The sequence below is a fragment of the Gossypium raimondii genome, chromosome 13 (genome assembly GCF_025698545.1).
Source record: "Gossypium raimondii isolate GPD5lz chromosome 13, ASM2569854v1, whole genome shotgun sequence".
Taxonomy (NCBI): Eukaryota; Viridiplantae; Streptophyta; class Magnoliopsida; order Malvales; family Malvaceae; genus Gossypium; species Gossypium raimondii.
In genome coordinates this window covers 58,651,419-58,665,757 of record NC_068577.1, presented here as the reverse complement: position 1 = coordinate 58,665,757, position 14,339 = coordinate 58,651,419, and the positions used below count along the sequence as shown (strand labels likewise).

The 14,339-nt window shown below is 35.0% G+C and overlaps 2 protein-coding genes and 1 non-coding gene across 3 annotated transcripts; 1 reads left to right on the top strand and 2 right to left on the bottom strand.

Annotated features, from left to right (window-relative positions):
- Positions 1-86: 86 nt before the first annotated feature.
- LOC105782083 (shewanella-like protein phosphatase 1) lies at positions 87-3,591 on the top strand. The gene is made up of 10 exons (XM_012606569.2): positions 87-401; positions 939-1,039; positions 1,228-1,341; positions 1,517-1,729; positions 1,968-2,103; positions 2,241-2,416; positions 2,486-2,574; positions 2,671-2,740; positions 3,017-3,122; positions 3,231-3,591. Exons 1-9 carry the CDS (start codon positions 227-229, stop codon positions 3,101-3,103), a joined length of 1,161 nt encoding a protein of 386 aa, XP_012462023.1. The 5' UTR covers positions 87-226; the 3' UTR covers positions 3,104-3,122; positions 3,231-3,591.
- A 271-nt stretch (positions 3,592-3,862) lies between these two features.
- TRNAG-GCC (transfer RNA glycine (anticodon GCC)) lies at positions 3,863-3,933 on the bottom strand. Its single transcript has one exon. It is a non-coding gene; the product is annotated as a tRNA-Gly (tRNA).
- Positions 3,934-4,157: 224 nt separating this feature from the next.
- On the bottom strand, positions 4,158-6,737 carry LOC105782084 (uncharacterized). The gene is made up of 2 exons (XM_012606570.2): positions 5,632-6,737; positions 4,158-4,768 (listed from the first exon to the last, which is right to left on the bottom strand). Exons 1-2 carry the CDS (start codon positions 6,409-6,411, stop codon positions 4,559-4,561), a joined length of 990 nt encoding a protein of 329 aa, XP_012462024.1. The 5' UTR covers positions 6,412-6,737; the 3' UTR covers positions 4,158-4,558.
- Between the last annotated feature and the right edge of the window lie 7,602 nt (positions 6,738-14,339).

Genomic DNA, 14,339 nt, shown 5'->3' with positions numbered 1-14,339 from the left:
GAGACTATCACATAAGCTCCAATGGCAATTGGCAATATCCTATCCATCCACAACCAGATATATATATACAATATCCAGAAAGTAAAAAAGGAACAAAAGATGTAAAACTAAATACTTGGCTGAGAAACTTCCTTTGTTTGGCCATTCTAAGCAAAGCAAACAAAACCCTTTTCCCTTTCTTTTTTCTTCATAACAAATTAAACAGAGAAAACTAATAAGCAAGGCAATGGTTTCACTATGCTTGAATTCATTGCCACTTCCACCTTCTTCATGCCCCCAAAAACTTACTGAAACTTCCTCTTCTTTTAGTAATGGTAGTATAGGAACAGCCTTGAAGCCCATTGTCGTCAATGGAAATCCTCCCACTTTTGTTTCTGCTCCTGGTCGCCGTATAGTTGCAGGTTATTTATTTATTTATTTTTCTTTTAACTTGTCGTTTTTCTTGCTATAATTCCATGTAACGTAAGTTTTTTTTTTTTTTTGAGAATCCATGTAAGGTGAGTTAATTTTCTAATTTTATGCTCAACTTCTCTGCTTTGATCTAGCTCTTGATTCGTGATGTTGATTTCTGTAGCCTTGAGAAATCTTGTTGCGTGGTACAAAGACTTGGGAATCAAATAGACTAACACAGTACATATCAGTTATCATTAAACGAGATCATAGGAAAAATAGAACCATTTTGTTGTTATTGCTTTTATGCCTACCTTTTTAGTCTTAAATTCAAGCTTCTCCACTTTTAAGTCCCAAGATTTAGCTTTAAAGAGCTATAATGCATAAAATTTTTTAGTTAGTTTGCACCCCACATGATTGAACTGCAGTGTGAAATTAGCTTAAAATGTCATGGCCAATGGTGGAAGTAATTCAATTGATGAAATCAATCAAAACTGGATAACATTTATTTGTCATTTATCTATATCTTTATATGCTTCCATTTGTAGTTGGAGATCTACACGGAGACCTTGATCAAGCAAGATATGCGCTTGAAATGGCTGGTGTCTTGAGTTCGGATGGTCAAGACCTATGGACTGGAGAAGATGCGGTATTCTTCTTCTACTACTAATTTTGTTGATAACAATGATGCAGAAAACTAGAATTTTTCTTATGTTGTTTCTTACTATCATAATGGCCACTACAACTATACCCAATGTGGAAAAATTCTTGTGTGTATGGATTTATTTCTCTACTCAGAACCCCATCTGATGCCTATGTTTCTGTTTGAGAAAAAAGGTACTTGTTCAGCTAGGAGATGTGCTTGATCGAGGAGATGATGAAATAGCTATCTTATCCTTGTTGCGATCATTAGATATACAAGCCAAGGCTAAAGGTGGAGCTGTTTTCCAGGTTTGTGATGCTAAAAGTAGAACAGCTTTGGTGCATTTTACAAATCAATTTTTGAAGTTCAAGTTGCTGCAGTGCATTCTTAAATCCAGCTTGCATGTTAAGCATGTCTAGATATTTACACATGCAGTAGCTCTGTATCAATTTAAGAATGCTGACAGTCTTTTTCTTGATGCAGGTCAATGGAAATCATGAAACTATGAATGTGGAAGGGGATTTTAGATATGTAGAGTCTGGTGCTTTTGACGAGTGTGCTGATTTCCTGGAATACTTGAATGACTATGAATATGACTGGAATGAAGCATTTGTTCGTTGGTGTGGCGTGTCTAGAATATGGAAAGATGAACGTAAAATGTCCAGAAACCATTGGGGTCCATGGAATCTGGTAGAGGTACTAAAGTTCTTAGTCCTGTCAATCGACCGAACTACTACATTTCTTGTTCCTTAAGTATTGTTCATTTATCATAAATATGTTGCACTTCCACTTTCATCTAAATCCAAGTTATAGTGTTTCTTTCTAGTTGGTTACTTGTATACTCCCAGAATGTAGGGTAAAAGGACACTTTCTATGTCCTCCCTATTTATTAGATACCATTCTGATAAAGATCTCAAATTATTTATTAGGACAGAGACAAAAGGGGGTGATTGCCAGATCAGTTCTGTTTAGACCGGGTGGTCCACTAGCGTGTGAGTTGGCACGACATGCTGTAGCTCTTAAGGTTAATGATTGGATCTTCTGTCATGGTGGCCTCCTTCCTCACCATGGTAAGAAAATATCAACTTGCATATTTTGCATGAACCAGTTTAGTAAAATCATTATCATTCATCAAATAATACCGTAAGAAGTTCTTTCTCTTTCTTTTGTTTTGAATTCTCTGATAGGAGTCTTGGTACTTGCACAGTTGCTTATGGCATAGAAAAGATGAACAAGGAAGTATCTCAGTGGATGAGAGGTCTTATTGAAGAGGATACTAATCGTAACATGCCCTTCATAGCCACAAAAGGCTATGATAGCGTTGTTTGGAACCGCTTATACTCTAGAAATATTTCAGACTTGGCGGATTATCAGATTAACCAGGCAAGTATGCCAACTAACAGTTTTAGTACTTATTGCCTTTAAGAACTATAATTACTTGTTCGTTAGCAGATAAATGCTATTCTTCAAGAGACACTGCAAGCACTAGGAGCTAAGGCAATGGTGGTTGGCCACACACCTCAATTCTCTGGGGCAAATTGGTATGCATACTTCGTTGAAAATGCTTTTTTTTTTTTTAAATAGTAAGGTATTTATCCATTCTACATATAATTATTAACATCTAGCCTTCTCTGCAGTGAGTACAATTGCAGCATATGGCGCATTGATGTGGGAATGTCCAGTGGAGTTCTTAATTCGAGACCAGAGGTGAACTAAATATATACCAGTATTTTACACTGTTTATTAAGAAAAAATGATATTAACATGCCAACCTGAGATTGCATATCATTAAATTCCTGCTTCTTTATGGATACTCTTTTGTCAAATGTGTTCAGTCATACCTATGTGCTTCATTAACAGTGGAAGCCATTACTGATGCATATATCCATGATCCATCCCTGTGTTTTTGTCAATTTGATTTTGTCTTTAAACAACTGCAAAGTTGAGCTGAGAGAGAATTTGTTTTGGATATGTGTTCACCAGGTTCTAGAGATAAGAGATGATAAAGCAAGAGTAATAAGGAGCAAAAGGAACAGATTCAGTGAGCTTCAGATGGTTGACTATATATAGATACAGGATAAATATTCAGGTATAAACTGTTACTTTTCCTTCTATTTATTTATTAATGTCATTACTTAGATGAAGTAAATACTGGACAATGATTTCATCTGTGTTGTTTTCCCATATGTATATGCAGAATATTGTTGCTTCAACTTTCAACTACAGTTGGAGTATTTATAAGTTGCTGGAATCATCATCCAGAAATATGATGATGAAAAAGAAAATATTTGCAGAGGCAACTTTTGTAAATCAACAGAGGAAGATGTCTGAGAAGCTGAAGTTGATCCCGGAACCAGGCTGGCTTTTATGTCTAACCATGTTTCTAATTTTATTTTTCTTTCCTGCTCTGTTGTAAACTATTTCAATTGTGAATTTGGCAGGCAGGCTTATATTTTAGTTTACAATAATACGTGTATATTTTTATTTTATTGCACCGTCTAATTTGCTCCTAACATATTGGATTTGTGATATAGAAAAACTTTTCGAGGTTTCACAAATTACCGCTTCTTTTTTAATATATAATAATTAACCATCTTCAATATATTATTAATCCTGTGTTCATTTTATTAGTAATCTTCGTCAATAGAATGAAACACAGCCATGTTAATATTAGTGCAAGTAAACGAATGAAACAACAATTGGGCATTGGCATGCGCTTTGCATCCATTCTCTTTAGCAAGCTGTCGTTGATGATACCGTGTTCGCTTGCTGTGGAACTTCTTCGTGCTCGTACCTTTTGTAACTCAGATATCCATATATAAAAATATTTGCACCAGCCGGGAATCGAACCCGGGTCTGTACCGTGGCAGGGTACTATTCTACCACTAGACCACTGGTGCTAGTTGTTCATTAGATATAAATAGTCTTCTTTCGTACAACCATACGGCCCTTGAGGGCTTTCGACCGAGTGGAGAAGATGAAGTTGCTCTGTGACGGTTCATCAAAACTAAACTCTGTGGGTCAGCATACAAACATCACATTTATGGAATGGCTTCTTTTATTATCCTAAGCAACGTAGTGATAATGAAGTTTTGGAGAATGAAGGGCAGAGAAGACCGAGAAGGGAACAGAAAGCATACTTCCATTGAACACCGAATGTCCTGCCAGAGGGCTACTCATCTACTCGTCAATAACAATAAATGACAAAACTAATCAACAAACACTAGCACATAATCTTCCGCTTGCAAAAATAACATTTCAATTTCAATACTCAAATCTTCCAGCTAAAACTCAAAACTTTCTACCTCTAATTCTCGTGAAACCAAACACAAATAATCATCTCACCATTTTATAGGACCATTAACATTTATTATTATAACAAATAGCAATGTATACACTCTTCGGATACCAGTTAAATAGACCCGCAACATGCCTGAAAGTATATGTATTGTTTTCCCATCCTGTGTCAACCCCATTGCTTCGGGTGCTGCTCGTGCAGCTGCACAATACATTGTTTGCAATTCCTTACGTGCCACTTTTACTGCTAGCATTGATTTCTTGGAAGAATGCTTTTGCTGCTTCATATGTTGACCAGCAGATTGCAGCAGCAGGAGCATGGAAAAGCGTTCTGGGAATCCATCCTCTCATGAGGCCCTTGTACCCATCTTTTCGCATTATTGTTTTGACCACGTCTCCAATAGAACTACTCTTAAATCTATCACACCCACATACACCCTGTGGTACAATTTTCAATAACAATACTACCACAATCAGCAAAGCAAGATGCATATAATTAAACAAAGTAAAAAAATCAGCTCACTCAAGTACAAATATAAATCTTAAAGGACGCCAATACACACATGTTTCAATTTATCGTCAAAAGCCATCACTAAAATTGTAAGCAAACCAGGATGGACCAAAAATAAAGACCTAATGAGCAAGCACTTAAGTACACTTGTATCGAATACAGGGAAAGTCTGCATATGGTATTAAAACACAACTCAGAAGATGATACAAGCATTCAGTTCAAGAGAAATGGTCTCAATCATCTTTACTAGTGTTAAAGGCGTTGTAGTAACTAAGACTATGTAGCATTATATTCCAGATGTTGGTTCAGTTAACCAGATAAAAGATAATACAGCACACAAAATAATGGAAGATTATAAGATCTACAAGAAGGAACATGAGAGGCATGAGACAGTTGTCAATTAAAACCATCCTAATTATTTAAGCCATAGCCATGGATATATTCTATTAATTAGAGGATTACAACAAGTACTCGGCGGTGAATAATAACTTTGTCAAAGATTGATTCCATTTTCTAAAAGGGCCAGAAGCAGGAAACTCAAACTGATAATGAAGGATTTGACCTAAAAGCAAAAGTACATGATATCATCTGTCTGGAAACACAGACAGAGAATAAACTGATTACACTAGGATAGCCGGGCACCCTTTCCACTGTCAATACATAGAATTTTCCAGTTACTGCATCCACTAAACAAAAGCTCCAAATATAGCTAGCAAAAACTGATTATAGCTTCAGCCATTGCAGCAAAATACATTAAGGGAGAAAAAGAGAAGGCCAAAGATTAAATTACCTGACACTGCAACTGAGTTTTGACTACATCAAGTGGTGTAGTGATAACGGCAGCAGAAGCCCCAGCAAGAGCACCAGCCGTTGCATGGACAATCACCCGCTCATCACTTACACTCTCTGGTGAAATCTCAATCAAACCCCTTTTCAATGCCTCATAAGTTGTGAAGTGAACGGCAGTATACGGTGCATTCATGAGCACTGTTGTCCTGTAGGAAGCATAAAACGCCCCAAAACCTTCCTCTTTCAAAACTTTCTTAACACAATCAAACACCCCTCTATAAGCAGCACTATTGCCCAACTGTAACCTTTGTTTCACCGTATCCATGGGCGTAAAAACGGCGTCGCTTGCTACCGTCGCGCAAACACCGGATACAGCATGAGCCGCCGAGTTATTCGGGTTCTCACCGGAAAAATACTTCTTACAAACCTCGTATACAGAGAAGTAGACGGCATGGGCAGGGCCAGCCCCAAGTCCCATGGCCCCGATTCCCCGATATAAGCCCGGGAGTCCTTCAGATTTGAGAATGGAACGGAGCGCGTGACGTACACCCACCGATTTGATGGGGCAAGAGCCGAGGGCTTGCATATGAGTCTTGACGGTGTCAACAGGGAACATAGCCATATGCTCAACGCAGCCGGCAACGGAACCAGCAATCATGAACTGCCAAAAGTGGAGCCCGTCGTGGGGACTCACGATCACTTCCGGGTGAAAATCCGGTGGCTGTGGGACTGGCCTGAAGTCTGAATTTTGGAAATTTGTTGTGGTAGCTTCTGTCGCCATCAAGAATAAAGAATTGGAGAAAAAATTGGTTTTTCTGGAATGAAGAATAGGGACAATTAGGGTTTTGTAATGGTTTTAGCGGTGAAGTTATAGCCATATAAAACTTTTACTCCTCTAAATGGGAACTAAGATAGGATTGCATATTTGAAGAGAAAAAAAAAACTCAAAAGGAAGGATTTTTATCTTCTTCTTGCTCCTTTCTGTCAACAGTGAGTGATTTTTCCGTGTTAAATTAACAGATTTGAAGATTTAACAAGCCAGATAGATGAAGATAGACAAGTTGCATTTAGGGTTCCAAGAAATGGGGGTTTCTTTTCAATTTTTAACGTTTTTTAAGAATTTGGTGTGTAATAATTTTGCCCGCACAATTTATTGGGTTCCTTGTTGGCGAAATTTGGGCTTTGGAGCCATAAACCCCCAGAAATAAGCCTAGAGAAGGCCCACTGTCTTCGGCTTCAATTGAAGGACTTTTATTAGTCAAAATCAACTTTAAAAGTGATATACAAGGAAAATTTGACTGAGAAAAAGAGAAAACGAAAGAAAAAGACGAGAAATTTCCTTGAATGCCTAATGCCTTTATCATGTATGTTTTTAAGCAATCAATCAAAGAGGCAGTTATAGAACCATTTTCGAGTTGTAACTGATGTTTGTTATAACAACCAATTGATACACAACACATCACTTAAGCCTTATAAATTCATGAATCGCTTTATTTCATTTAACCAATCTCATGATTCAAAATGCACCCTTTCATTAAGTATTTATTAACTGAACTTAGCTACTTTTTTTTTATTATGTAACAATTACTCATTCCCACAAAATATCTTTGTCCTTAATGATGGAAGGAAGGAAACCTCCTTTGCAGTTCCAACAAATTCTCACAAGTAGCATCCTCTGGAAAAGTGTTTGTCCATTCCACCAAAACCTCAATCACAATCCTGTGTCCCTTCTTTACCATACGACGATCAAGAATCTGACCCGACTCCTTAACCATAGCCCCACCAGTGCCCACAATAGGTAAATTAGATTAAACAACTAAGTGTCCAACATGCTTATTAAATTGGCTCACATAGAACGTTTGCCACTTTTCCCACTCTAGCTTCCACAGGAAATGGACCAAAAAACATAGGAGCAAGCTTTTGGTTCCTACTTATCCTCACAATGTGTTGCCTATATGGTTGAAGTTTGAGATATACCAAATTCCCTCCCTCAAAGACTCTGTCATTTATTATACCAAATCCCCTCCCTCAAAGACTCTGTCATTTATTCTTCAATTAGCCAAATGCTTCATTCAATCTCGAGCCCTTTAAAGGTGGAACTTTAACATATGTTTAGTTGTTTCCTGTGTTGAAGACTCCTATCCACAGTGGCTACACTCGACATTCCAACAAGATAGAGAAGATGTAGAGGAAGATTTTGCCTATACAAAGCTTCATATAGCATAGTTTCGATTGCTGAAGTGATGAGATGTATTATACCACCATTCAGTTAAAGGCAACTAGAGAACCCAATCACCTAACTTTTCTCTCATCATGCACCTCAAATAACCTTCCAAACACCTATTAAAAATTTTTATTTGACCATCAGCCTTAGAGCGATAAATTGTAGAAAGCTTTATCTGAGTCCCCAATCTCCTAAATATCTCTCGCCAAAATGTAAACACAAAAATCTTGTCTTTATCTGATACAATCGATTCTGGTGCTCTATGGAGTTTGTAAACATGATTAAGATACTCCTAAGCCATTGTCACTACTGTGAAAGGATCTGGAAGAGCCACAAAATGACTATATTTGGTCAATCTATCAACTACCACCAAAATAGTGTCCTTTCTCTTTGAAACTAGCAATCCTTCTATAAAATTGATAAGTGCTAAAAGTAACAAGTTTTAACATTATTCTTAATCTATTTTTGGGTGATTATCCTATGTTAATTGTGAATTTTATGCTCCTAATCCTTTAAATTCAGATTTTAAGGCTTAATAGAGCACTTGGGGGCAAAATAAGTGAAAAACGAGTGAAAACAAGAACGTTGGAGCAAGCTCCAAGAGCCACACAGGCTAAACCGTTCTACACGTCCAGACCACACGGGCATGTGGTAAGCTGTGTTGATTTCACGAAATTGCACACTGAACTGCGAAAAACTACGATTTTTAGATTTTCGGGCATTCTATGACGAATATATGACAAAAATAAGAAGATGGGAGTGAGCCGTCATAGAATATTCAAGAAAACAACTCGAAAAACACCATTGAAGCCAACTTTGAAGCAAATATCCATCAAGATTGAAGATTCCCATTTGATTTCTTAGGAAGTTATTATGAATTTCTTTATTTATTTTAGTTATACTATATCTTGGATGTTTCTATTTTTAAGCATGAACTAATTTTCTAAATACCTAGGGAGATGAACTCTATGATGGATTCAGTCGTTTGATTTTTATTTTACACAATAAATACTTATTTTCTTGTTCTCGATTATGTGTGCTTAATTCTTGGTTTGATATTTCTAGAGCATTGATCCATGTTTGATATGCTTAAATTGGTGGTTAAATAGACCCTATTTAAGAGTAAATCTTGTAACACCCCTAACCTGTATCGTTGCCTGAATAGGGTTACAAAGTATTACCAAAATTTACAAATCAAATATAGATATTTCATAACATTTAACATTCATGTCAGATAGTATTCATTAAGTCCCTTATATGAGCCCTTGAGGCCTAAAACATACATTAGAAACAAGTTGGGACTAAATCGGGTACTCAGAGAATTTTTCGCAAAATTTCAATTTTTTTCCTAGGTGTAGGGGACACACGCCCGTGTGGCTCACACGGCCAAGTGACACTCCCGTGTCTCAAGTTGTGTGGGCATTCGAAATAAGGCACTCGGTCGTGTTCCAGCTCGTGTTCATACTCGTGTAACTCTCTAATTTGGGTCACATGGCCAAGTTACACGCCTGTGTGCCAGGCCGTGTGAAAAATTCTGAGCATTCTGTTTTGAAATTTTAAGATGCAGGGGACATACGGCCAAAACACACACCCATGTGCTAGGCCGTGTGCCACACTCGGCTAAGACACAGACCCATGTCTCTGCCCGTGTGGACAAAATAAGGCCATTTTTAAGCCTTATTTCTCACCCAAACATGTCTTTCACCTATATTAACACTTAAGCACATTCACAAACCATATCAAAGCACTTAAAATAAACCAAAACCATGTCTTAAACTTGACATATTACACATACAACCAATGTGCTTTTAGGCACCTCAATAGACAATTTATTAAAATGTCATTCCAAAACTTATACTTACCTAGATGCCAAATGCACATATATGCTTAATCAATTTCATACTTCAAACATGATATTACCATATATATATATATATATATATATATATATATATATATATATATATCAAAACATGACCATTACAAGCCATTCCAATGGCTAATTACAACCAAAACATTTATATGCCAACACTGGCCAAGTTAACTTATACATGCCATTATAACCAAAGTTAATTTACTGAATATACCGAATGAGCTGATGGGTAGTGTGATGATATCTCCGCCAAGTTTCCAACCCAATGAGCCTTCGAATTACTATAGAACAGAGGGAAATAAAACAGAGTAAGCATATTATGCTTAGTAAGTTCGTATAACGGGAAATTAACTTACCAATCATTTACATTTAAAGTAAGCATGCAAAATTCATCCAAAGAAATTTGGCAATTTGCCTAAGCACATATAACCTTAAGAAACATGTTAGTCATGTATTTTATGTGATCATCGAGAAACAAGGATGAGTTCATCATGTAACAATTTTCATATACATAAGCTTTCCACATCATATATTCATATAACATGTACATTTCTATAATGTACATTTCTATAATAATTCATATCAAGTTCATATTATTCCATGTTGGAACTTTTCCTGTTGAATTTATTAGAAATATTGATGGATACACAGGTAGTACACTTGAAGTGTACAAACTGTAACCTGTCAATTCATATTTGGGAGTGCTCCTTAGAGCACATAATCGGGAAGTCCTCTCTCAAGCCATATAGCAGGAAATTCATGTGAGTCATATAACGAGAAGCTTATCCGGGCTGTATAACGGGAAGCTCATAAGAGCCATAATCAAGAAGCTCATACGAGCCAATAACGGGTAGCTCCAAAGAGCCATTAATGGGAAGCCCCGAATAGCCATATATCGGGAAGTTCGAGCGAGACATATCAGGAAGCTCACAAAGTCTTTAATCTTGAAACTCACGAAGAGCCATATAAAGGGACGTTCATAAGAGCTGCGGTGTACCCACAACACATGTAATATCACAACCGATCGGGATGCTTCGAAAAGCTATTAACGAGAAGCTCGCAAGAACCATATAATAGGAAGCTCGAAAGGGCTAATAACGGAATGCTCTTTTGAGCTATGGTGTGTTCGTAACATATGCAGGATCACAACCAATACAGGAAATCCTGTATCCATCAAATTTCATTTATTCAAACGGGACTTAACATTTATCGACTTTGTCGGATATGCAATTAATTTCATATATATGACATTTATACAATTCACATATACTACTATCAATTCAAACATATAAATACGCACAATTTAGTTACATGAACATACCTCGATAATGTTCGTAAACTTGTATGCTACTAATCCGTTATTTTTTCTTTACCTCGATCTAGCTACGTATTTGGTTTATTCGGATCTATATGAGTAAATTTAGCTCAATTTAATACAATTCATATTCAATTCAATTCAATTCACATCTTAGGAAAAATTATCATTTTGCCCCTATACTTTTAATTAATGATGATTTCGTCCCTAGGCTCGGAAAATGAAATTCATGCAATTTAATCCTTATTCCAAGCCTAGCAGATTTTTACATATAACATTTGCAGCCCATGATATTTATAAAATTTAGAATTTTTTTATGAATTTTACATCTTTACAATTTAATTCCTAAATCACAATTTCATCACAATTCACTTTACAAAAGTTATTTATCTATCAGCAACCTTTCATTTTCTACTATAAATTTCATAATTCATGCATATTCATCCATGGAAAAACCCTAGTACTTTGATAAATTTGCAAATTAATCCCCGAAATAGCTAAATTAAGCTATTACGATCTCGGAAACATAAAAATCATTAAAAACGGGACAATAATGCTTACCCAATTAAGCCAAACAAGCTTGCTTGAGTTATCTTCTCTTAGCTAGGGTTTCCATAAAAAAATTTGGAAAAGATGATGAAAAAGATGATATTTTCATTATTTAATTACTTATCATCTTTTATTATTTTTTACTTTCCAATTTAGTCCTTTTCTTTAATTAATTTTCCATGGATGAATCATCACACTTATCTACTAACTTCCCTTAATGGCCTATTTACCATATAAGGACCTCCAATTTTGAATTTCATAGCTATTTGATACTTATAGCTACTAGAACTCAACTTTTTCATTTTATGCAATTTGGTCCTTTTATCAATTAAACATGTAATCGGTAGAAATTTCTTAACAAAATTTTTATACGATACTCCTATCATACGGTAGACCATAAAATGAATTTTAAAATAATTTTTCTTACGGACTCGGATTGGTGTCCCGAAACCACTATTCCGAATTTACTAAAAACGGGTTGTTACAGATCTTGCGTAATTGAGTGGATTTGTATGCAATCCTAGAAATAGGATGTCATAAATCTACCATATTAGAGTCAAATCTAATAGGGAAATCCATAGCACGTGTTAATGCGATAATAGGGGTTTTAATTATAAAGAAATTCCAATTAATTAACCTAGAGTCAGTTGCTCTTATGCTCGAAAGATATATTTTCATAATTTATAGATTTTTACGGATCAAGTTACTAAGTAAAGAAATTGTGTAATTTAGATTGATAGTGACAGATGAAATCTAGGTGAATTCTTTTCTAGGTATTGTTTCGCCTCTTGGTTGTTAAATGATTATTTTCCTGATTTATTTTTTGCCTTGCTCGTTAGTTAATTAATTTAGTTAATTTTAGTTTTTAATCAACCACTTGAATTATTCAGTTAAATAATAGAAAAACGAGAATTACTAGTACTTTTAGTCTTCGTAGGAACAAAATCTTTGCTCACCGTAGCTATACTCTTAATTGATAGATGCAGTTACCTTAGTTGAATTTTTAGTTAGTTCCTTGGACATCAAAAGTCCATGATGACTTCAACCCATGCTCGATCAAGAATTGGTAGGGGTTGAAGTACTCCAGGCTTGGCTGCATGATCACTTTTACACCATTGACACACCACACATTCCTTCACCCATTGCTTTACATCATTAGACATACCTTTCCAATAGAGCAAACTAGACGAGGGACTTTTCATGGCGTAAACCCCAAAATGACCTCTTAAGGCACTACTATGGAAACTTAGAGTTTGATTGTAGGGAATCTTGCACTTTGGAAAGCAACTCAAATACTAAGGAACTCCTGCTTATCTAGTTTAATTGCATTTATACCAAATGAGTTTCCAACTTTCTATCAAAGTCAGTCTACAGTTTGGAAAGTTCTTGTTGCAATTGTGTAACACCTCTAAAATCGTTATATTTAAAAACAATAATAAATTGACATAGTATACAATTGATTTCTCGATAAAGTAAAATAAGGAAATGAAAGTGATAAAAGAGACGATTAAGGAGTATCAACAAAATTTAAATTAAGAAATATGTTGTAGTATACTAAATTAAAGTAAGGATTAAATCGTAGATATGTAAAAAGTTCTAATGTTCAAGTAAAATTATTCAAAATTTGAGGGGTTAAAGTATAAATATGAGAAAAATTGAAGGATGCAAATGGAAATAACTTAAATTCTTATGAAATGAATTTGGGATGCAAGGACCAAATTGAGTAAGTGTAGAAATATGAGGGACTAAATCAAAATTTTACCAAAAAAGTAGAAATTCAAGGATGGAAATTTGAAGCAACATGAAAGGAAAAAATGGCCATTGGATGAGATTGAAAAATAAGATGAAATCCTAGTCATTTGATTAAAATGATTAAAGTTAGATTTTTATATATTAAATAATATTTCATTATTAAATTAGTCGAAATATTTTGATGGAAAAATGAATAATCTTCTTCATTTTTATGTAAGTGGTTCACGCCACTTTCATGAGGGGAGGGAGAAAATTTTACTTTTATGCAATTTAGTTTTTTGTCATGAAATCTCATTATTTCATCCAAAATTCTTGAAAATTCCTATAGGCATCAAAGAAGAAAGATGAAGTAGAGCACTTAGAGAGTATATTCCTCAACTTAGAAGCAATACATTGGTAGATGGAAGTGAAAAAAAATAGAAGAAAAGAGAAGGGTAGTGATGAAGTTGAGAAAGAAATAGAAGAAAAGCAAAAGAGGTGAAATTCTTGTAAAAAGAGGTAAGTGTTCATTTTATTTTTATTCATATTCAAAGTATTAAGTTAAGGAATGTAATAACTTTGAGTGTTTAATATGTGAATAGTGATGGAAAGTATATTACAAATTGTAATTCATAGATAGTGGTATAATTTGTGCTATGAGAAGTTATGATTAAACTATATGTTAATGATATGTGAGCTTTGAGGATTAAATTGAATAATAATCTAAATGCGATAATATACATAACCAAATGATCTTGTATAGCAACTTAATAGTTGATAAGTAAAGTACAATTTAAATGTTGGTATAAATGATATAAATCATAATAAGTAAATATATTCATTAAAACAGTTTTGGATAGTAGCAGTATTTTAACATTGAAAACTCACTAAAAATTGTACAAGTCGATTTAGAGGTTGAACTAAATATGGGTTTAAAGCTTATTAACTCTAGTTTTACATAAAAGAAACGATGTAAGAAATAGAATTGTAGATTATGAGATATATGAAATTTTGTGA

Bases quoted from the DNA above. Each gene is read 5' to 3' on its own strand.
- LOC105782083 (XM_012606569.2), top strand. From the start codon at position 227: ATGGTTTCACTATGCTTGAATTCATTGCCACTTCCACCTTCTTCATGC. The intron at 1,730-1,967 runs GTACTAAAGTTC...TTATTAGGACAG, and splicing joins GTCCATGGAATCTGGTAGAG to AGACAAAAGGGGGTGATTGC. The intron at 2,104-2,240 runs GTAAGAAAATAT...GTACTTGCACAG, and splicing joins TGGCCTCCTTCCTCACCATG to TTGCTTATGGCATAGAAAAG.
- LOC105782084 (XM_012606570.2), bottom strand. From the start codon at position 6,411: ATGGCGACAGAAGCTACCACAACAAATTTCCAAAATTCAGACTTCAGG. The intron at 4,769-5,631 runs GTAATTTAATCT...ATTGTACCACAG, and splicing joins AAACTCAGTTGCAGTGTCAG to GGTGTATGTGGGTGTGATAG.